The sequence below is a fragment of the Mycteria americana genome, chromosome 6 (assembly GCF_035582795.1).
Source record: "Mycteria americana isolate JAX WOST 10 ecotype Jacksonville Zoo and Gardens chromosome 6, USCA_MyAme_1.0, whole genome shotgun sequence".
NCBI classification, from domain to species: Eukaryota; Metazoa; Chordata; class Aves; order Ciconiiformes; family Ciconiidae; genus Mycteria; species Mycteria americana.
The window spans coordinates 67495759-67519504 of NC_134370.1; the positions used below are offsets into that span (position 1 = coordinate 67495759).

The following is a 23746-nucleotide window of genomic DNA, read 5'->3' on the forward strand; positions in this document are numbered from 1 at the left end:
CCTGGGGACCCTATCTGATCCTGGGGACCCTGCCTGACCCTGGGGACCTCTCCCACCCCAAACTCCTTGTCCCGCCCCAGGCACCCTGTCCCACCCCCGGGTACCCTGTCCCACCCCGCAGCCACCGCCTGTCCCCAGGGACCCCGTTCATCCCACGGCCCCCCTCCCTCGGGTAAGTCCCACCCCCCAGCCACCGCCTGTCCCCAGGGACCCCGTTCATCCCACGGCCCCCCTCCCTCGGGTCAGTCCCACCCCCCTTCCCCCAGACCCAGCCCGTCCCGGGGGCCGCCAGCCCCACGCCCGCGGCGGGTGGGGCCGGGGCCGGGGCCGGGGCCGGGGCCGGGCCAGGCGGGGGGGCCGGGCCAGGCGGGGCCGGGGCCGGCGGCGGGGGCATCCCCGCCTCCTCGCTCGCAGCGCCGGAGCCGCCGGAAACCCGGCGGTGCTGCTGCTGCTGCTCCCCGAGAAGTTGGTGCGGAGGCGAGAGCCGCGGGGTCCGGCCCGGCCCGGCTCGGCACGACCCGGCCCGGCTCGGCTCGGCATGCCCGCCCGCCCGGAGCCGAGCGGTGCAGCGGGGCGGCGGCGGAGCCCCTGAGCGGGCGGCGAGGAGCGACCGGCCCCGGCCCGCCATGGAGCAAGTGAGTCCGAGCGGGACCGGACCGGACGGGACAGGGAGGGGAGAGCCGACGGGACGGGGCCGGACGGGACCCCCGGGACGGGGCCGGACGGGACCCCCCGCTGCCGCTGCCGGCCGGGAAGGGGCGCGGAGGACCCGCACCGGCCGCTTCGGGCTTTTCTGGGGTCCCCGCCGGCGCTGGGACATCCCCGGCCCCGCTCCGCAGCGGGAGGCGGCGGGGCAGCCCCAGCACGGGGGGCAGAGATGGAGACGCAGAGGACGGGGGTCCCGTTGCCCCAGCACCCCCCGGTGCCCTCTGCGCTCGCCCGGGCGCGCAGGAGCTGCCGGCAGTGGCCGGGCAGAGCATCCCCGGAGCTCCCGGGGTTTTGCGCTTTCCAGCCGGCCGGGTGAGGCTGACGGGCAGATGCTGGCGCTGCCGGAGGACGAGTGCTGGCAGAGTCGGGCTTGTTCAAATGCCACGCTTGCTCAGGCCACCTTGTGCTGACTCTTGCTGGGGTGTTGTACTTCCGTACTGGAGCTGGGCCTCGCTCAGACCACAAGCTTGGCCATGTCCACATACCTCGCAGCCTTCGCCAAGTCTGCCCTCCTCCTCCTCCTTCTCCGTCTCTGCCTGGGACAGGTTTTACCCAGGGAAGGGCAGCGGTGCTTCTCCGGCACATGTAGGTTTTCACGTCCGTGGGATCACACCCTAATAATCCGTCCCCATGCGGATTGATTAAGATGCCACAAATTTGTTAGCAAGTTAAACGGGTCATTTTCTCCCCTCGTCTGGCCACGCAATTATTCCTGCTTCCTTTCCTTAAATGAGGTTTTGCTGCTTGTGCACAAAGAAAGATCCCGGTAGGGCGGACTGCCGGAGGACTTCAGGTTCTAGTACATGCGATGCCGGTAGTTGTGGCTTGTCTCTCCCTCCATCTCCCCCCGCCCCCGCCTTATTTCAGCTCCCAACATTTTGTGGCAAGAATGAAAGCTTTTTTAAGACAGCGGGGAGACGGCAAAGCGGCCCAAGTTGGTAGCGACTGAGAGTTGTTATTATCCGCCGGCATCCGTGAAATTAATCCACAGCAGAGAAACTGCTTCCAGCTGGTGTCCGTGCTCCCCGGGCGCCCGCCGGCCGAAGGGGCTTCGTGATGTCCCCTGGGGTTCGGGAGTGAGGGGGGCTGGCAGGGCTCCGGCTGCCCCCCTGCCCCCCCAGCACCGACCAACTGGCTCACCAGACGCTCTTCGTTAAGGGTAAATGAATCCTCCGGTGATTGCTTTCAGGAGGGGGCATCAGATGCAGTTTCCCAAGTTTCACGTGGATTTGAGCAGTTTATTTCCAGTGAGACGGTTTTGCTCCTGAGGGTCAGGGAGAAGTGGAAGCGCTAACAGCCGGGCCTGGAAGATAACATGGAAAGGGAGAAAAAGAGTGGAGGTCTGGAGATGCAGGTTGTCTCCTGGGAGTCGTTCATCAGTGCCTTGGTAGAGAGGAGCGTGCGATAAGTGAGTTGCTTGCTTTAAATGAAGTTACTGTAACTGGGCAAGATGCTTCTGTGCACTATATGTGACTTGTAAAAGCACCGCCGTGATTCAACTGTTGGGTTTTTTTAGTTAAAGACATGAAAAGTATGTGGGTTTGTGGGCCCTTAAAATACAGGGGCAGGGGAGGGGAAAAATAACCACCTAATTGTTAAATAAAAAACTGTCCTGTGCCCCTAATTTGGCATCTCTGCTGAGCTGTGAAATGTGAGTCTAAACCAGGCTGGAAGAGTGAAACTCATGTTTCACTTCTAATGCCACTGTGATAGAAATTGCAAAAATTACTCGTATGGACTGATTTTGGGAGCGATGCCTTTGGCATGAGCCAGCAACAGGATAACTCTGTTCTTCCTTTGTTTATGCTGGGTCGCTTGGCTGATGCCGGTGGGTTTCTTCTCATGGATTTACACCAGCGTCAGGAATGAATCCAGCCCAAGAACGTCCTGGAAAGGGTATCTTAGTATTTCTTGCAGAAGGAATACCCACATAAAGATGAATTAACAAGAGCAACTCATCTCTTTGTGCCGTGCCCCGGTTTTAGTCGTGGAATCGCAGGCAGAGAGCGCAGGATGGACACAAAGCCCTGCTCTCAGTGCCCTTCCCTGGCCAACCTCCCCTTGCCGATTCGTGGCAGGGGTGGCGTGAACTGGCCATAAAAATAATCCACAAAAAAAAAAAGTCAGGTACCGTCTCTGAGACTCTTCTTGCTTTCGCAGGCCCAAACGGTCAAGTTGCATCATCTGGTTTTTATGCCCTTAACCTGCAGGCGAGGGATTACAGCAACTGCACCCCCATCTTGCGGCGTGCGTGCGAGGGGGGAGCTGCTGACCCAGAGCCCAGGCAGCTCAGCAGCCCCCGGCATCCGCAGAACGCAGCATCGCACCCGTCACATCTATCTCGTAGCGGGGACTGGAGGAGGCACCGGGCAGCTCAGGTTCAGGTGCCCCCTGCACGGTGCAGGGGGCAGAGCCCTTTGCTGGTGGCTGCTGTCATCTGCTGAGACCAGCGCTCTCCATCTCATCTCGCCTTCCCTCTCCTGGGATGCTCAGCCGGGGCAGGCGGGAGCTCGGAGTCACGGATCCTCTCTGTGGATGCCGCCGGCAGAGCTGGGAAGTTCTGCCTGGCGTGGAGGGAATCGCGTGCACGGCTCCTTCCAGGCGGGTGGCTCCAGCCAGGGCTCCCGAGCGGCCTGGGGACAGGACGAGCTGCAAGGCCATGGCGGGGAGGTCCTGTCCCCAGCAGGCTGGAGAGCCGGGCAGCCCACGGGGAGCAGGCAGCCTCGCAGGCTGCCAGCCGAGCTCTGCCCTAGCTTTGCAGCTCTGCCTTGCGCAGAAGTGCAGGCGTGAGCCCAAACTCCGACAAAAACGGTTACTGGGGCAGGTTGGTTTTTTTCAGAGGTAGATGTTAAGTGCTGTGTCTTCACAGGGAGTACTTTTATTTTAAAAGCAGAGGAGACAGGGTAGTTTTCACTCTGCAGAGCACCAGGAGAGGCCATGGATAGACATATTTGCCGTGTAATTTCAGATGGCCTTTCTGCCAGGTGGGGAAAAACAGCAGGAAAAATTCATCCACAAAGCAAAAAAAAACTTAAGGAGTAAAAACATTTTGGCAGCTGGTGGTCTGGAGTCACTCAAATAAACTCTTCGTACAGCTACATCCACGCAAAACTGCTACAAGGGACGTTAAAGTCCGTGCCCGGTTATCTAAAAATTACATCAAAAGGGTGCTCGATCAGGAAACCAGCAGGTCTATATTTGTGCAGCAATTGATGTTTGCTGAAGTCGCAGATCACAACTTCCTGGCAACCTAAAAAGTCAAGTTTAAAAAAAAACACGCAGTGCCCCTCATTTCCCGGAAAACTTTTTCATGCTCTGTCATCCTGTATTGTGGCTGTTTCAAACAGAGCTCGGTACAATCGAAATAACTTCTACAAAGGGCGCCAAGGATGTTCCAGATTTCCGCCTGATTTTCTTTCAGGTGATACACGGTTTATTTGAGTTCCTTGTGCTCGGTCTGCACCTGCGCCTACCTGCAAAGCCAAGCCTCTACCCGACCTTAGCGGGGATCGGGATAAATGCGGGTGCATGGGGTATTTAATCTGTTTTTCTTCTTTTTATGGGTGCGAGTTCCCTCCTTAGAGTAACAGCTCACCCCGATGGCAGCTGCTGTCCAAGGGCGTGTTTGTTGGTTGTCTGGTGCATGAAAACAGATTTATTAGCAAGGCTCTCCTCCGAATTTTTGGAGCTCGTCCGTACTCACTCGCTCTGTCCTCACTCCCTTCTGGCCATGGGAGTGTCCAGCTCCGACTCCTTTCCATGTATGTGGCATTTCCTCCTGTTATGAAACGTGATGTCTGAGCTCTAGCCGCTCCAGTTTGTTTTTTGGGGTTTTTTTGGTTGTGGTTATTTTTTTTTTTCTTTTCCCCCTACAAGAAAAGGTTTCATTCAGCAGCTAGCGAGGGCCAGTTGGGGATGGTTGGGGCTCTGCCTTTGTCGTGCATCCTTGGTTTGTGCAACTGTGCTGCCTTTCTGCAGCGGGATTTCTGCTACTACAGACAGGGACGTGGAGGAAACTGAGTCTGGGGGGGCAGTGGGGTTCCTGGGAGGATGCCGGAGGATTTGGGGTTGGCCTCGCCTTGCAAGTCACAAGGTTGGCGAGGTGTTTCTGTAAGGGGATTTGGCTCAGCGAGGGATTCCCCTCGCCTTGCTCCGGGGAAAGAGGCTTACTGAGGGGTCCACGGGGCGTTGGGAGCAGCAGGGTGCTCCGAGGGAGGCAAATGGGGATCCTGCCTTTGCAAAGGCTCTTCCAGCGCACCGGAGGGGAGGGAAACTCTCATCTTTAACCAAGTCTGCTGGTGAAGGCAGCCAACTAATAAGTCTGGCTGCTCCTGTTCCCCGTCTTAGGTTTCTTGTCTCCGTTTGACGACAATATTGGTATTGGATATTTCTGATGGTTTTTTCAAAGCGGGGAGGTTATGCATCTCCTGGTTTTTACCAGGCCTGGAAAGCCAGCAGCCTCCCGGTGCAGGATGCTGGGGCTCCCCGTGCTGCCGTGGGCGGGTGAGAGCGGGCTGTGACAACCAGCAAGGAGCTAAAGTCAGGACAAAAAACCCCCACTCCTGGTGCTTCCTTCTCTGCCGGTCCTTCCCTCCACCTGCAAACCACGCAGGAGCCTGCCGGGAACATTTTAATGCAGATGTGATAAAGTCCTTGCCCTTGTGCCACGGATTTCGTGCCCGCGGGAGTTGGTTTGGGGGCGACGACCAAACGCAGAGACCTAGAGGAGAAGCTTGCAGAAGTGGCCGTGGGCTAAAATATGACCGTTGCTACTGATGCCAGCAGGATCTGTCCTGGAGGAGCAAAGCGGAGAGGAGGGTGCTCGTTTTCAAGGAGCACTCGGTGCACAGCGAGCAGGGAGTACCTCCACGGAGAGGGGAGCAGAGGAGCAAGGTGGACTTGCTGCCATCCCACCAGTGTCCCCAGGGGTGGCCAGGGTCCACGCCTGCTCCCCAGTCCTGTGGCAGCTCTGGGCTGGGAGCTGGTTGAGTTTTCCTCTGGAAGATGCCAGGCTTTTCCCTTGTGATGTGGTGGGGAGGGACCACGTGTGGTGGGTGCTGAGGTCTTGTCTGGGCGGGCTTTCTGATGACCTTCATTAAATGAATGGAAGGTGCTTCTGATGTAATTCCTTCTCTCTTCTCTCCTTGCAGGATACAAAGGAGGAGGTCTCGGAGAAACCAAAGTCTGCTCCGACCGCAGAGAAATACGGCTGGATTAAGAAAAGCAGCGGGGGGCTCCTGGGATTGTGGAAGGATCGTTACATCCAGCTACGGAAAACGCAGCTCGTGGTCTATGAGGATGAGGTATGGTCACAGCTAACGGCTTTGAAGTGAGGGGCAGGATCAGGCCCTTGGTGACACACATTCCTGTGTTTTTCACTCTTCCCTCTAGCCCATTCCTTTCAAAAGAGCGTCTCCAGTTATCTCCAGGAAGGGTAAATGCTATAAAGAAGAGACAGCAGCTGCATTTTAGAGTATATTATATATTGTACATATTTTAGCCAGTAAATATTTTGACAGTGCCATTGCCAAAAAAAAAAAAAAAACCCCAACAAAACCAAAAACAAACGGGGGCAGGACATCCTGTGAGAAGGGGAACAGAGCAAAACTTTGGGCGGAAGCAGGATATGTACTATGTGGTTTGGGCGTTTAAAGGATAAAAGGGGATTGTAGCAGGCTGACTTCCCACCTGCCGCTTGAAGGAACGGCAGGCAACCTTGCAGCTGTTTGGCACCCCCCGAGCAGCTCAAATTGTTGCTAGCCAGACTCGTCAGGGTTCCGTTTAGCTACCGATGGACGCAGGGTGAGATTGTGAATGCTTGCTGTCCTCCTTAAGCAGGGACACAGTCTGGATTTGGCTCATCCTTTCCCTTTATGTGAGCCAGTACTGAGGAAAGGACCCCTGGGAGCCTTGTCCTGGACTTCCCTAGATAAATTGCATGCCTTAAGTTCATGGCCTCGTTTAGAGCTGTTTCCAATCAAATGAGAAAGAAGAGCCAAGCCAAATATGTCCCGCATCTTCATGCGAGAAGAATGGAGAGTGCAGGGCTGGTCCTGCTGGGCTGCCAAGGTGGCTCCTTCCTGAGTCAGGCCCTCGGTTCCTGGGCTGGAAGGGGCTTCTGCAAGAGCAGAGTTTGCCCCAAAAGTTAGAAATTAAGGTGCAGAGCACAAGCTACAACCCAGAGAGGTTTGAGATTAGGGGTGGGTAAGTCTAAGCCCTGCTGGCGTGTGGTGGCTGGAAGTTCACGTGTGCATCAGGGTGGAGGAGCGTTTCTCACTGCGTCTGCGGAAGGACCCCGTGCCTGTGGGGTGTCTGACACAAGGGGGTCCGGGTCATTCGTGGAAATCGGGATGATACAAAACCAAAATCATGTAAAGCTTCTGTGCGGTCTGTCAAGGGAAGAAGAATGGGGAAATGTTTCAGCAGCTGGTTTGAGGAACAACAGGACTGACAAATGAGTTTGGTTCTCTTTTTTTTTTTAAAAAAAACATACTATTGCCTAATAAAGAAGATTTGTTTTAAACAGTTTAGGTTAAAGGGCATTACCTCCTCCCATACACTGAACCCTCCAGCTCTTCCTGCATCCCAAAGCTTTCCAGAGGCGTTTGTTCTTAGTTTTGAAATGTCATGAAGAGTGCAAGAATAATGAAATGAGAAGTTAATGTCAGGTGATGAGCAGCTTGGAAGGCAGGCAAAGCGGTGGGGGTTTCTCTTACGCAGAGAGATGCAGCCTGGTCCTGCAAACCTTCGACTCTTTGCAGATTGCTGCCCAGTGTCCCAGACACCTGTTGACTCCAGCTGAAGCTCCAGGAACTAGCAGATTCAAAATCTATAAACATGACGTAGGTTTTTTTAAAGGGCATGCCTTTAAAAACAAGATATATGGAGGCTCTCTTTACCACAAGGGAAAAGGAGGCTTTTAAAGTAAGATTAATTTTCACAGACGTTCAGAAGAAGGAAAAATCCCAATCATTTAAAGGGTTATTTTATTATCTCAACAAGGAAAATGGCATTTGTAACAACCAGGCATAATGTTTTCTGGTAGCCTGCGGATTGTGGTAACATCCTGTAATAAATTGCATCTGTAAGCTACAGTAGCTACAAGGTCCCATTATTGTAAATAAGGGATCATGTTAATATCTATAGGCTATTAAACTGGCTTACAGCGAAGTCAAATGTCTTAGGAGAGGAAATTGCTACAAAATTGTCTGGTAGCACAATAGGATAGTATGTGATTGTGCAGACTTACTACAGGGGAACTAAAGGAAATGGCAATTTTCTGCACTCAGGAGGGGTCCTGTTGCCACAGAATTGAGGCAGTTCATGTTTATTACTGTATTTATCTTCCTTTAACGTGAGTTAGGGCCGTGTTGCTGTCTCCGTCCTGCAATTGGGGAACTGAGTTTTTGAGATGAGAAGGGCCTTGCCCAACGTCAAAGGAGAGTCTGTGGTGCGGCGTGCTATGGTGGCTTTTATTTCTGGAGCTGCAGCTGCCATTTTCCCCACTGGACCTTCTCCACATACCTGCCCTGCTGTGTCAGACCCTGGGCACAGCATCCCAGACCATCCTCAGGCTGAAACATTTTTAAATGGGATTGTTCAGTGCTTGCTGAATTGGGGCCCTAGAAAAAGAAAGGAGATAAAGCCTCAGGTAACAGAAATACAAGCATCTTTCCATACGTATCCTAAGTTAGACCCACGCGGGTTAAATGGGAGGGAGGTCAGCTTCCATGTGGGAGGGTTGGTTTAGAGGCTGAGTATTTCAGCTGGTCTGAGCCCATCAGATTTCCAGGAACTGAGCTAGTGACTTGGACGCATTGCGCTTTTATCAGTCCCTCCTGTTGGAGCCCTTCATGAAGAGGTGCTAACATTGCCTTTAGCAGTTGTTTCGTATGCAGGCGTGCTTGTTTATGCAATGGCGTGAAGCTGGCTGCGCTTGTAGCTGAGGTTTGTGCGTGCAGAACAAGAGCGGAGGGGATGGCCAACACAAGATGCAGGCAATAACATTGTACCGTGTCACCAGAAAGTACAGTCTGAGCAGAACACAAACGCTGTAGTTATCATCATCAATAGCAATCTCCTGGAATGTGCTCCTGACCTGCCCTGGGAAGTGTGTTTCCCATATTGCATCTGTTAGTCAGGCTTTGGGGTTGGTTTAAAGCAGAGCTACCTCCCGAAGGCAAACTGCAAATGGCTGTTGTGTTACCTGGAGCAGATGGGGTGTGAAAGTCATCCCACCGGGCTTCAGGTTTCTTTCAGCATGACGTGACACGAAGGGGGATGGATTTCTTGTTACCTGCTGTGCCTCTGTCTACGGCACCCCACATCTGTACCCTCACGTAAACGAAGAACCAAGCGGGCAGGTTATTTTCTGACGGGGTTTCTTGTCTTCTCTCTGCATATTCTTGCGAGGATAAAAATGAAGCCTTGCAGAACTACAGAGAGCATCTGAAGAACAGGCAATCCTATGCAGAGGATCAATATCGTCACTCCATGCATGGGAAAGCATCAGTCTTGGGTTTGGTTTCTTTTCCCTAAACAGTGCAGCTAGTGGTTAGAGTTGGTTTTTTGTTGTTTGGGGTGTGGGGGGCTGTTAAGTGTATTATTTGACAGGGGGGAAAAACCTCCTAGGCAAAGAGTCTCCTAGAGACCAGAGGATCCACTCAGCATTTAACAGTCGTGCAGTTGACATCTGCATTTTGCCCCTGGTAAAGTGATAACAATGTATACCCTAAAGTGATTTATTAAAACGCTTTGAGATCCTCAGATGGAGAAGTAAATTATCATTTCAGACAGTCTAGACGTTGTACACTGAGGGTCACAGGCCATGAATGTGTGTCAGTGAAGAGGTCTTCACTGGAAATTTTACCTTCATATAAATAAAAATTTCAGTGGGTCTTTTTTCCCCTTTTTATCAACTTTTCGTTAAGGAAATTGTTTGCCAAGTGTCATTCTTTGGTTAAGCACCTGCATTAATATCTTTAGGTGTTTAGTAATTTTCTTCTTAAGGGCCAAGCTTACAGACATATACATGTTTAAGTCGCAGCGTCTGCTCCATGAATAGCAATGGAATTGGTTTTCTGCATTAAATCATGAATGTAGGGGGGTTTGTACCAGGATTTTAAGCATCTTATTGATTGTCACTTACAGCAAGCACAAAAGCAATTTAAAAAACAAGCCCTAAAATCTGTAGAGGAAAAGAGAAAGGCGGCCTGCAGGGAATTCCCTGCCTTGATAGGCAGCAAATGCAGCACCGTGGGACAACTTTGTGAGCTGTGTGCGGCAGGGAGGTGCGACCACCGAGTGAGGACTCAACCTTTGTGTCTCAGGACGATGTAAAAGGATTGCTTGAACTTCTTTGGGACACTAGAGACCAAATGGAGCCGGAGCTTGTCCAGAACACGTGTTTGAGACCCGTGTGTTGGGGCAGGACTCTGGAAGCGACCTTGTCTCTGCGTGATGCTGAGTATCCTCCAGGTCCCAGGAGGCTGAAGGGACCTGGAGACCCGCGGCAGGGTCGGGTCTTTCGGTCTTTATCTTAGCGGTGCAGGACAAACATAAAGGATCTCTTTGTGACCCAGGTAGGCTCACAGAGAGGGGGTGGCCATGTGCCAAGGGTAAAACAGAAACAAAAGCCTCATGTTGCTGCTCCCTGAACTCGGATGCTTTTCCTTTGCCCTCAGACATGGAGTTTTCTTATTTCTCTGGCTGCTTTCTTCCCCGTCCTCCCTGAAGAGGATAACTTGTGAAGTTCAGGTCTCTGCGATGCAGGAGCTGTGGCTTGCACAGTCAAGCCAGTGTCCCTGGGAGGCAGGGTCCTGCATGTCCCCATCCTCACTGCCCTTGTTCCCTGGCCACGCCAGAGTCCCCCAGGCCTCCCCAGGGAGGAGAGGGGCAGCTGGATGCCAAAAGGCAATGTCATGGCAAAGCCACAGCTCTCTATCCTGCCAAATCCTTCTTGTCCCCCGGCTCGGTGCTCTGCCGTTCTTAGGAAGTGGAGGACAGCTTGCACAGGATCAGAGGGAAGGTTCCCCTCCAAGAGGCAGGAAGGATGGCGTGGACAAGGAGCCACTGGGCTCTGCTGGGGACAGAGCTGCTCTTGAGAGCAGGGAGGGTGGGCAGGAGTCTTCGTGCTGGTCTCTGGTCAGAGCACTCCAAGCCGCCTACGTCCTGAGCCCAGCAAACTTTCACGTCAGAGCTGGTAACCGCACCGGCCGTGCGGCAGTGCTGTGATGTGGGCGGTCGTCCACCAAAGGCCAGGATGAGATCACCCATCCCCGAGGCATGTATTCCTGACCTCACCCTTCTCTGTCATTTGTTGGCCGCTGAGGGGTTATTATTTCCATCCCTGTCCTCTTGCAGTGACATTGCAAGACCAGGATTGCAGCAGGAGCCTTGTGCCTTCAAAGGGCTCAGAACGTCAGCAGGATTTTATCTGCTAGGTTTTAGGTTTGGGCAGGATTAATCTCCTCGTCCTAGTATACATTTTCCCAGTTCTCTGGTCACATTCACCTACTCAGTGTTAAATGCAATAAACAGTAATGTCATTAAAATAATAAACCTAAATTAGATCCAGACATCCCTCAGTAGCTCAGAACTTGCTCTGCGTACCGGCATCGGCTCCGCCAGGCCTCCATCCCCAGATAGGAGGGTTAAAAAAAATCTAAACACAGCCTGAGCTCTGCGCAGCAACTTAGATGTCAAGTGGTAAAGGGAGGAAATTCCCCGCAGCCCGCTTCCCTCTGAACTCTCCATTCCCTGCCTCCAGCCGCGCAGCAGCTTCCTGGCTATGATACGGTTCCTCATCCCACACCCCCTCTCCACTACAGGAATTGCTTCATACGGGTACGAGGAGCTGCCTTGGGAGCAGAGCCTGAGCCGGGCATGGTCATGGCCAGCGGTTTTAATTTAGGATGGTAACAGAGAGGTTCATGAGGCATGCTGACTGTAGCACTTCACTGGCAAGAACCGCTCTGCGATTCTCAATGCTTATTTGTGTAATACTTAGGAAAAGGGAGCTTTGGTCCCTTCTGGGCTACTGAGACATGAAGAATATTATCTGCCCAGCGTTACGCTGCGATTCCTATTAGGGATGGTGCTCCACAGCTGAACTGAGCCACGCACCACGTGTGGAATTTTAGTTATGTTACTGGGAGAAATAAGCCAAGATCATGGCCAGCAGTCATCAGCGGAGATACACCAGAGATAAATATTCCCCACTGAGACGCTGGCCCTGACAGTTTTGCTGGCTGTACGGAACCGTATTTCCAGTCCTAAGCATTTTGACAGCTCAGAGCGTGGCTGCAAGAGGAGCGTGTCCCAGTCGCACGTGGCTCCCGCCGACCTCGCTGAGGCTCGACGCAGTGGCAGGGCTCGCTTCTTATCTCCGCTCTGCCTTGGGCTTCCTGGGGGGCTGCTTGGACCGTCACGACACTTGCACTGTCTTCCCTGTCAAAAAGTAGAATAACATCTCCTGCGTTCATTGTGGGAAGGAGGCAGTGTCGCCAAGCTAAGGGGAAGCCTGGGGAGTGCTCTGAGATCATGCCAGGAAGGTTTAGAAAAGCGCATCGTGTTATTCCTCCTTCCTATGCCAGGACTCACAGCACGTTCTCAGCCTGTGGCTGGGGCAGGATGATGGGCAAAGACCTTCCCACCTTGTTTCTGGCTGCAGATCCCTGGATGAGGCCAACAGAGATGGCAGAGGCTGGTGTTACTGTCCACAACGTGTTATTTGCTCAGCCACTGTGGACCACTAGCCACAAATTGGCCTGTAGCTTAAAGACTAGGGTGTTTTCTTAGTGACACGCCAGCCTGATTTATGGGGGCTTGCTGTCTGCATGCAGGTTATTTTCAAGGCAGAAGAGCTTTTAGACAGATGCAAGGGGAAGACATGCAGAGTTTGATGGTATAGGATTGATTTCAATGCCTCCTATTCATAATAATGCTTCATTCCCTCTCTGCAGGATGAACAGAAGTGCATAGAAACAGTGGAACTGGAGAGTTACGACAAGTGCCAGGAACTGCGTGCGCTACTAAAAAAGAAAAACCGTTTCATTTTAATCCGCTCCCCGGGTAAGAAGGTAGGATTGCCTTTCTCATCACCCTCAAGTCTGCAGGCTCCACAATGAGTTCCCAGGCAGCTGCACCCAGAGCAGATGAAAGGCTCTGAGATTTAGCTCTTTGGCAGCTGGGAGGAATGACCTATAGCCGTGAATACAGCGTGTAAGGAGGAACGCTACTGTCTTGTAGACTTTCTTCTTGTGGTGGGGAAACTGTCTTCCTGCGACTCAACTTTTTCCTCTTGATATTTTTCCTGCTTTATCATTTTCTTTCTTCCAGTACTCCCTGAGCAGTGAGAAGGACCATTCCCTGTGGTTCCCCCATGTGCTCTGGGCAAGGAAGTGTCCCTGTCCCAGCTGCACATGCTGTAGCTTTGCCTAAGTTCCAGTGAAATCAATGATCCCGATCCATGTACTGAGACAGTTCCTGGAGCTGGAACCGTTGATCTGAGAAACTCCAGTGCAAAGTTACTTGCAGCCAAACAGTTCCTAGGAGAAAAGATTTATTTTGCAGAATTCATAAAACTCTACATCTTTAGCGTCCTGCGTAGCATCTGGTTAGATCCAGAACCTAACAACCAGGCTGGTGTTGCAAAGAAGTTATACATCCATCTGAGCACTGACTGTATGCAAGGACACGCTTGACTTACTTCCTATGTAGGTTCATCATCGCTACACATCTTTGGAAGTTCTCCTTAGTTCCTACTTACATGCTATCCGTTTCAGCATCTTTATGGGCTAGGATGCTTCTGTTGTTGCTCTGAGGCGTTGCATTTTGACTTACATTCTAATTTAAACGTGATTTTATTGGCATCGGAGATCTTATGAAATCTCCCCGTGCAAATCTGAGAGGTTGTGAGGGACAAAACATGTTCATTTCCGTAAGAATGTGAACAGGCAAAAATACCAACTTGCCTGCATTCCCCCATCTCCATTTTGTTTAAATAAATGGAGACTGTTTAGTCATTATTGTCATTGTTGCTTATTCTTTCACTCCAGTCACTTAGTGTTTATTCGTATAATAAGACCCCAGCTGAGTTCAGAGCATCATTGTGCTAAACTTCATTCAAAACAACAAAACAAGGACTGTCCTGCCCCAAAACACTCACGTGGACCAGGGTGGGGATGGAGAGAGAAGGTGAATGATGTTCGTTTTGCAAGTAGGCGCAGTCTATATCGGGGAGAAAAGTGATATTAAGCACCGTGCACCAAAGTGATGGTAGCCTGGAAATTTGCACCCTGGGCTAGTGAGCTCCTGCTCAGCACCGGATCCCAGAGCAGTGAGTCACTCCAGTCTGAGTGGAGGTTTAGCGTTTGTTTTGTAACTTGATTAATCAGAAATAATGTGAATTTTAGATTGAAAGTGGCTAACTCTGGCAGGCTGGGTGTGTTTTCTAGAGGGTGGCTCAATAGCTCTAAGTGCACACCTACTCCCAGGGAGGCAAAGAAAAGCCTGTGTGCTCAGAGATGGGCGGCATAGTAGGAATTATTATTATCTGCAAGTATGTTACTTGGAGGGGTGAAGTGCGTAATAGCTGCATATGTCTCTGCACTGCTGCATGAATCAACGCAGGGCGTGAGACCTGTTCCTAAACCTTTCATTTCTTGCTAGGAGAAAGATATGCCCAAACTCTGCCCCGAAAGGGTAACTTCATCCTTTTGGCATGTTGGCAAGTTGACAGCTCCCCTGGTTTTCGTGCCACTGATTAAATGGAGGCCTAGATAGAGGCTACTTTTTATTAGGCTCTTTTGGTGAAAGGAAGGGCTTTTATAAATGAAAAGTTCCCTGTTTGTAGCTCCCCTCCCACCCTCCTTTTGGCTGGGAATCTGGTGAGGGTGTTGACACACAACATACTTTGGCAGATGTTAGAACAGGCTTCAGTTAGGAGGCCAATGTACACAACTGTCCGTCTTCTGTTTTGAAATTGCAGCTGTGGCGATATATATCAGCTGAACATTTTCCATTTGGGAGGCTTGCTGCCATCCACAGTTCAAAATCACCCTGTGAGCTGCCTTGCCAAGCCCTGCCAGATCTTGCTAGGGTTTTTTTTTTGCCCCCTCTCCTGAGCACAATGCTGAGGAATGCAGAAAGCCAGTGGGTTTGTGGGGCTTATGAACAAGCTGGGGAAGGCCATTTCTGTTTCAGTGCACAAATAGGTGTTTCCCTGTTGAATAAGGGAGCCCAGTTTAGCTGTAGGGGAATCCCAGTTTAAATCTCGGATGGGATATTCTTGAAGAGCAGAGGACATGAATCAGTCAGTTAAAACTACTCTGCAGCTGGAGTTGCACCCGAATAAATAAGTTGCCTTGCTAAGCACTCGTCTTTGATGGATGTACCCCAGATTCTGCTTGCCCTGTTCACAAGGATGACATTTTTGTTAAGTTGTGACAGTACAAGCATGTCACACGCCTGCACTGGTATGGAACCGAAAGAAAGCACTGCCCCCTGAGCTTTGATTCTTCAGCAAAGGAAGCTGGAAGTGTGCAAAAGACCCGTTCTGCTTAGAAATCTCAAATGCTTCGTTCCACCCACAGCAATTAAATGAAAACTGTTGGATGCAGAGAGGTGAGCTTGTAAGAAAGGGCAGCAGACTTGGCCGGGAGACTTTAAACTGTACTCACGATGCAAAAAGCAGCGTAAGTGATGCTTGGTGTAAGCTGCCTAGAGGCTAGAGATTGGCGCAAGTCTGGTATTCGGCAGGTCTGAAAGCCTTCAGCTACGGGGAAGTCTTAAGAATGGGAAGAAACAGGGTGGTAGTAAGGAAAGGAGTCCACGAGCAAGCACTGCAGCTCCCCACGCGTCCGTTCCTAGCGTGGCCAGGCACAAACTCCGCACCTGCAGTCAGGGGTGGAAACCTCCATTGCTTATTTTTCCCTTAGTCGAATTTGGAGGTACCTGCAGCTGCCTTCAGCAGGAGCCCAGCCTGGAAGCTGCAGTAGATCGCAGTGAAGGCACGTTTGCCCTGTGCCTGGAGGAGTCAGCTCCTGGGGTCTGCCAGCTTGGCAGAGATGCTGTGTTATTCCCAGGGATGAGGTAGCTCTTGGTTCAGCTGCAGAAAACCACAAGAATCCCCTAACTGACAGTCCCTTGGCTTCCACTTTTCCCTCCATGATCTAACCTGACAAAGTCATGTAGAAGAAGGCAGGAGATGACCTCACATCTGGCAGATAGACTCTGGTGCCTTCTTGGTAGTTTAAGATGTTACTGACCCAGCTTTGCTCTGGCTTCTACTGGAGGTGACCACCCCGTACTGAAAGTCAGCAGAAGGGAACACATTCCCACACCTAAACCAGCAGTTCACAAGCAGTTCACAGCCCAGTTTAGGCCAGCTCCACTGAACTGAAGCCACCACCAGGCTTTGCACTGAAACAGCAGAGGAGCAAGCACAGGTTTCTGTCACCCACCTCTGCTGCAGATCAGCAGCATCTAGCAGAATTGCTCCGCAAAGAGCTAGTGTTGGTAAAGGTCTTAAACTGCAGCTATACGGTTCTCCAGAGCTTGTAGTGTTAAAGCATTTAGTGCAGGTACAACAGACTGATCCTGAGAACGCTTCTCTTTCCTGGAAAGCAGGGTCAGCACAGGCATGAGACTGTCACTGCTTGAAGAGACTGATGTCTCTGAGAAGACATGGAGCAATCGGGGACGCTGTGCTTGCTGCCATCACGGACAGTGACCCGTGTGTGAGCCTCTTGTTGCATGACATCTAGCCAGTGATTCAGCAGGAGATGACTGGCCGTGCTGTGCTCCGAGTTAACTGACAGTAAATTGCGTAGTCTGTATTCATGGCTCACAATGGTCACTATCACATTAGGTTTAGCCATGACAGCTTTTCCTGGCACACCAGCCTGTTGTTTATGGCATGACTCAGTCTCAGCTGGCTTAGCAAGAAGGAGAGCAAATGTGCCTGCTGCCCTCTTAGATTTGGTGTCACTGACTCTCTGCCTTAAATTGCTGCCGGAGAACAGACCCTGCTTAATGTTTTGTGGGGAGTATCCATCTTCAGGTGCATCCTCTGATATCTGTGAATACTCAAATGAGTAAAAATACAGACAAGGTAAATTCACTTGTTTCTTGTTTGTAGAGGACCTGGGGGTCTCAGACTAGTGTACAGAGCCCCAGCGACAGGCGGGACTGAGACCAACTCCTCCAGCTCCTTCCTGCCTCTTCTCCGCAGCCGTCTGCTTTACAGAGAGCGTCCACGCCGCTCTGGGTTAGCCTCCTCTCCCCAGTGCCGTGGCCGAGGACACGAGGCACAGATGAATGCGGACAGACAAGGGACTGCAAAGCAACAAAGAGACTCTGGCTGGCAGCATCTGGAGCACCAGCCTCAGAGCCCCAGCAGCATGATGCTTCCTTGGTGCCTGTGGATATTGTTCTAAAAAGGAGAAAAAAGTTTTCAAAGACAGCTGGGTGTACCGGGAGGAACCCGCTGCGAGCCTCGAGGCTGCCCCTCTGTGTCACAGCCCCAGGGACTTGTGCAAGCAGGGAGCGGGGCTGCAGCGGCACAAGTCTGGCATTGCCTGCGCTGCCCATCGCGGGGAGCGGGGTCCCACGCAGAGTGCCGCTTGTCCTCCCTTGCCCAGCCCATCGGGAAACTGGAGGGCTCTTCCTGCTGATGCCTTGGGAGCATCTTCCCCCGAGTCCCTTTCCCCCACCATCCGCTGAGTCTGCGTTCGGTGGCTGCGGCGGTTGGTCAGCGTTAACGCTGTGCGGCAGAGGGTTGTGTGCCGGAGGGACATCTCAGCTTCTCATTAATGATAAACCGTCCCCCTGAGCCTTCGCTCTGCCCTGCCGCAGGGTTGCTGACACCAGCACTTAGTCACAGTCTCAGCTCCGGGAGGCCGGAGGCTTTTGTTGAGAATGAGGCACAGAAAGTGGCATTGGAAGAGGAAGCTTGAAGTGAAGCAGGAATCCTTCCCTTGAACAACATGTACGGAGATTTCTAAACCCTGGTGCAGGCTGCCAGGTCTTTGCCAGGCAGTGCAGCAGCTCAGCTGCTCACAAGTAGAGCTTTCTCATAAGCTTTTATAATCACAAAGCTTTGAGGCAAAATCGTTTCCAAACAAAAAAAGTTTTTAAGCACACACAAAAACAGGCCTGCTTGGACTAAAACAAAATCTGGCTGTCGCTCTGTTTTGGAGCCTTGCCTTCCCTTAGGTTCCCTGGTTAATGTGGCCCTTCTGCATCCCAGACAAAGGGCTCTTTTTGCAGCGGGCTGTGGTTCAGGCCCTAACCTCTCCTCTGAGCTCTCAGGAAGACGTGGTCCCGTCACCTTATGTGCAAACTAATCGAACAAATAATCTTTCCCCACATTGCTTCTTAACTCCCTGCTTGCCATGCTGGTTGTGAGGGTCTGGCACTTTGTCGCTGTGATGTGCAGATGTAAAACCATGGCGTTGAAGCGAGGAATAAATGCAGGAGGGAAGGGCAGTCGGTTTCTAGCTAAACAGCAGGAGTGGGTGTAAGGAGATCAGACTTTAGTTCGGCAGAATTTCTGATGGTACCTTCAGAGTTGCTGAGACCCAGAACAGTTGCTGCTTTGTTGTGGCATAAACAAAACAGGGAGCCGCTAAGAGCATTCGACTGTCAGTCACCGTTAGCTTTGTCACCCTCATTTTATATAGTCCCTGTTTTATATAGACACTGTTGTGATTTTAGAATGGGGGGCCTCATTTACAAAAAGGCTGGGACTACAACTGCTCTTGAAGGCAATGGGAAGGTGCGGAATACCTATAGGATGTTAAATACCTGAAAAAACTATTCCAAACGAGACCCCGCTAGTATGTGTTTTGGATGAGCCTCTCTATATCTCCCCTCCCCACCTGTAAGAGGTGGATAATTTCAGTTGCTCTGAAAAGTCATTTGTGAAGCCCCCAGATATTGTAGTGATAAGCAGCAAAGGCAAGATTGTCAGGGGAATCAGTAATTCTGTTTTCAGGGCAGGGCTTGAGCAGAGTGCAATCAATAAGACATACTGACCCAGTAAAACACGCGATGGGATAGCTCAGTAAGAAGTGCCGCCCCTGTCACTAGGGACGGTGCTAGCAGGCTGAGTTAGGACTGCCCCGGCAGCGTTGGGATTGTCTCATTTTTAAGTGCTTGATTTTGCAACTTCAATGATGTTCTTTAGCGCAAGAGCATTTCTGTGTGCCTGTGCGCGGATTAGGGCACCGCAGGGAGCTGTTTGGATCCAAGCCAGTCTGCCACAGAGCCACCTGTAACGTGAAGTTGATTATTTCTCTCACCTGAAGTGGGCAAAGCTCACTTTAGGGCAAAGCTACATAATCCTGGTGAGGTGCTCAGAGAGCACAGCAGTGAAATAAATAACACCCTGCCCATTGTTCTTGATGTGGTCAAGAAGAGATTTGAAACACTGAGCACAGCCATGGGACTGCCCTGGAGGAAGGGGAGAGCTGGCTGAAGGGAGGAGAGGCCATACAATCACCCATTGCTCCCTCCTTATTTGTGTCCCGTGCTTCTTGCCAGATCCCTCTTTTACGGCCGACTCTTCCCTTCTTCTTAGGACAGCTGTTCAAACCCCAGAAAGTGTGTGTCTGTAGCGCTCACCGCTGTATTTCTTCATTTGCAAACAGAAAAAGATACGGTTAATTTTTTCACTTACATTGCCCTCATGCCTCGTCACGTCCGTGCTCGGCTGGATCGGCGTTAGTGCAGCCAAGGGCAGAGCCCCACATTCCCGTATCAGTTCTGTTCTGCGGAGCCGCAGTAACAGGGAAGCAGGCAGAGCCCACTGCACGCAGTCTTCCCGTTGCTTGCAGCCTGGGGGGAAGTTGGAGATAAAGTACTTTATTGCATCTGAACCAGCACAAAATGACTTGGACTTTCAGTCTGACTCTCTATACACAGTGTGACCGTTCGCTATACAGCTTGTGGCTGCTCTAAGAGCTATTCCGAGCGTTTTGCAGAAGGAAGAAACTCTTACTTTCTTACTACTTTAGTGACTAGTTGCAAAAATAAAACTACAGCAACAAGCTGTTCAGAATAACAAAATCCTGTTCATGGGAGCTATGAAGTGAAGTACTTGCCAAAGCGCAAAGGAATCTGTAATTTAAACACAGGCTGGAACTGGATGTTACACAGAAACTGAAGTGATACACAGAGAGCAGAGAGCTACCTCTCTGTTCCTGGCAAGGAATGCTTAGGCAAAAACTGTCTCTCTGCTCTTGCAGGTTCATGATATCAAATTTCAAGCTCCAACTTTGGAAGAAAAGGAATCGTGGATAAAAGCTCTTAATGAAGGGATCAATAGAGGCAAAAACAAAGTATTTGATGAGGTAAGAGGAACAGTTTTCAAACTCCTGTATTTCTGTGTCAGTTCTTGTCCACTGCTTTTTTAGCTAAAAGCAGAACTTGCCTCAGCCCCCGTGCTCCCTGTCCTTCCTGCATGGCAGCCATGGCAAAGGAAAGAGAAAGATGGTATTCAAGGCAAACCAGGTCACATCCCCGCAGGCTGGGAGCTTTTAGCCACTTCAGTTCCCAGCCCAAGAAGGTAGAACATATCGAGAGCCATTTGCACCATCCTGTCTCTTGCTGCTTTTCCCTTTCTTCTGGCCAGGGTTGGATGCAGGGAGGCAGGGGCAGCTGGTTGAGTAGACAGTGTGCCGGAGGGCTGGTCTGTGCTGCTAAGAGCTAACGTCTCATCAAGAGGCCCAGGGGACACAAGAGCTCACCAAAGTCAGTGTGAGGTGGTCTGCTCGCTTCAGTGGTTTGGGATCGGCGAATGCAGGGGTGTTCCGCTCTCCCAATGGAAGCGGCTGGTGCAGAGAAGCAGCCGCAGCGCTGAGTTGTGTCGAGCTGGGGATGCAGCCTGGAGAGACCTGTCTTCCCCCCGCTGCCACGATCCTCAGCACCAAGCAACCTGGAAATGGAGGTATTTGGTTAGGACATAGCCCAGTCTTCAAGACTGGAAAAATCTGAAATGACTCAGTCCACCAGCTATTCCGCCGGCAGTCTGGAGAGAAGTCGGGTGGAAAGTTACTCCATGGCCCCGGCCAAACCTGCCTGCCTCTCAGCTGGCCCCAGCGCTCCTGCGCTCCCAAATTCTCCAAGGATGAAAATTGCACATCCTAGAGCCTGGCTAACCTTGCCCTGCTCCCTGTTAGCTTCTAAATCAGCCCTGAACTAAACCCAAGGAGAGGTATCCATTCTGCAGTTGTTTCAGTAACTGAAAGGAAGTCCACAAAACCACCATCACGGGAATGACTCAAGAAGAAATGGGCAGGGTAACGAGGGGACGAAGCAATCGGCAAGATCTGTTTAGCAAAGGAAACCAAAGCAATGAGTAAAAAGTTTTGAGAAAAGGGCTAAGTGCTGCAGATACGGTGCTAGAGATGCGAACTCTGAGGGCTTGTGCTTTTGCTTTTATTCAGCAGCAGGCAAAAGCAGGAGGAGAGGCTAGAACATGCTCCTTTTTTGTCAAGGAAAATGGCAGTCAGTGTCAGGTTTTTGCTGGTAGTGGGGTGTAGCTGTTCCTTGGGCTTTTGGACCAAGTGGGAAGCAGCACATGGAATTAAAGGGGCCAGCTGGGACCGGTAGCAGCCTGGGAAGATAAAACCCAGCAGCAGAGAGCTTAGCAGCCAGGTCTGCTCTCGTGTTTCAGCGGGTGGGAGATGCGAAGTCCTGTAATGCAATGCTGCCCAGCCCTTGCTGGAGCCACCCCACGCCGGTGGGCACTGAACTCTGCAGCCCCCCGTGGCAGGACAGCAAGGTGGGATCGCAGGTCACCTCCCTGCCCCGTGGCCTGGGGTTATCCTCCTTACGAGGACCTGGGTTCTCAGAGGGAGCCAGCGTCTAATTCTCATTCATTCCAGTGAGGATCAGACCTCAGATTTAAAGTGTTTCCGCACAGGCCAAGCTAACAGGTCAAGCCCTCAGCTGGCTTGGATTAGCTGTTCTCTGCTGAAAGAGCTGTAAAACCCCTCTGCCTTATCAGCTAGGGATTGGGACCCATTTTTCCCTTTAAATCTCTATTTCACCCAGCTTTCCTATTGTACAAACCTGCGGCCAGCAAACCAAGGACACGCTGACGTTTCACCATCCCCGGTCACTGGTGGAGCAGACTCCAGCCCTCAGCCATCGCAGCGTGGGTGGGTGGGCGGTCACAGAGCCGGCACAGAGAAGAACCTGCCAGGGGGCTGGGACCTCCCTCCCCACATGCAGGAGGCAGTGGATTTCTCATCTGATTCCCGGAAATAAATGTGTTAATTCAGCTAGAGTTGCAATTAATCCAGGTCACTGCTCACACCTTCTCTTCAGCATCCTGTGGTCATTAGAGCTGTAGAAGGGAAGGTCTGTAACAAAGCGCTGCTGATACAGTTCACAGTCAGGTCACGGTTATTAATGAGCTTTCACCTCTAAGATGGCAACAGCAATTTCGGCGCTGTGCTCTGTCACATGCAGGAGCCGGTCCAAGCCCGGGCTGCGGCGAGGACAACAAAGCTGCCTTGTGTCCTTCCTTCCCTGCCCTTTAGGTAGAGGGGAGGTTAGCCATCGCAGACCTCTGAAGGTTGGATGCTTTGCTTTGGAGTGTCTTTTAGATAAACACGGGTCAGTATAGGACAGATACCTTAAATATCCATCACGTACATGCAGGGCTTTGCATGCAGGCTGTAACTAAGGTCTGAGGCAAAGTCTGTAGTGGTGAAATATTCAAAACCCTCCTGGATCCAAATGCTCCATCTCTTCACGTGTGACAGTGAGAACTTTATAAACGTATCTTGAGAAATTAGTGACCCTCTTCCTTTTTTCTTTCCCTCCTCTTCTCCCTTTTAAAGGTTAAAGTAGACGAGAGCCTTTCTTTGGACCACGTAACTCGGGACAGAGTGAAAATGACCCACGGACGCAGGCCACCCACGAGAAGTCACCTAAAGGAGGTAAGTGGACCCCTCCGGGGTGAGCCATCTCCCCAGCTGGGATCACCAAGAACTTCCACTTAGGTACAAAACCCCAGGGAAAACCCCAGGTACAGAGAGCCCAGAGAAAGCTGACGAGGGAAACAGCTTCCTCCGGGAAGGACTGCACCAGCACCAGCACCTCTCTAACGAAGCTCCAGGTTCCCATAGATCTGCAGTTGCTGCAACACGTCACGATATGTTTAGCTTTTCATAACTCATGAGCCGCTTCACCGTCTGGTGAGAGCCATTATAGTTTCTCTTTAATCAGAAGAGACCGAAGCGCCTATATTTATTTTCTAAGAAGCGATGATTTTGTAGCCACAGTGGTCTAAATGTAGAAGAACTGCATGGTCTGGGGGGAGAAACTGTGTTTTTTATTAACCTAACTGGAAAAAGCAGACAAGCTTTCAAGCTTACAAGCCCTTCCTTAGGTCTGAAACAGAATACATTATTCTCCCAGGCAGTTTTATCGACTAGCCCGTATACTCTTAACTGACTTTCTGGATCTGTCACTTAAAAAAAAAAAAAAGAAAGAAAAACCACCACAAAATAAAGCTGCAGTTCATTTCTATGGGAGAGGTTCTTACTAATGTTTGATTCCTGTGATTTATGAAAAAGACATATTGATATTTTAGGAGAGCATTAATCTCAACCAAGGAAGGTTTTTAAATCAAACCTTCTTTCTTCAAACTTCCAAGACTCTGACATATGTCTCTGCACAGCACTCGGATGACCCTCGTGCAGAAAATAAGATGCCCTGAGACTTTTTACTTTGCATAGAAATGGAGGAAGAGTGTCTCTTCTAGAGAAATGCATGGGAATGAATCATAGATTCCCATCCACTCCTCCAGAAAACCGCAGAAGAAAACATGACAAAAGTCACAGCAGCAATGAAGTGTGGATTCTCTGTTGCCTAATATGGCTTCAGGAAGGTAGGAAGCCCTTCCCTAGGCACTAAAAAGATCTCTCTCCCAGACTCAGCTCACTAAATTCACAAGATACCTCTGAGGTTAATACCTGTAAGACCTCTCACCTTCAGCCAAATTCAGGGGAAACTGGCTTAC

General features: G+C 51.2%; 1 protein-coding gene across 1 annotated transcript in view; it reads left to right on the top strand.

Annotated features, from left to right (window-relative positions):
* The first annotated feature begins 408 nt into the window (after nucleotides 1-408).
* The window catches only part of PLEKHO2 (pleckstrin homology domain containing O2), a 29466-nt gene continuing 6128 nt past the window's right edge, over nucleotides 409-23746 (top strand). The window contains exons 1-5 of the mRNA XM_075506334.1: nucleotides 409-635; nucleotides 5859-6011; nucleotides 12672-12788; nucleotides 19959-20063; nucleotides 22563-22661. Of these exons, the coding sequence (XP_075362449.1) occupies nucleotides 627-635; nucleotides 5859-6011; nucleotides 12672-12788; nucleotides 19959-20063; nucleotides 22563-22661 (483 nt within the window). The 5' untranslated portion in view covers nucleotides 409-626. The remainder of the gene's footprint in view (nucleotides 636-5858; nucleotides 6012-12671; nucleotides 12789-19958; nucleotides 20064-22562; nucleotides 22662-23746) is intronic.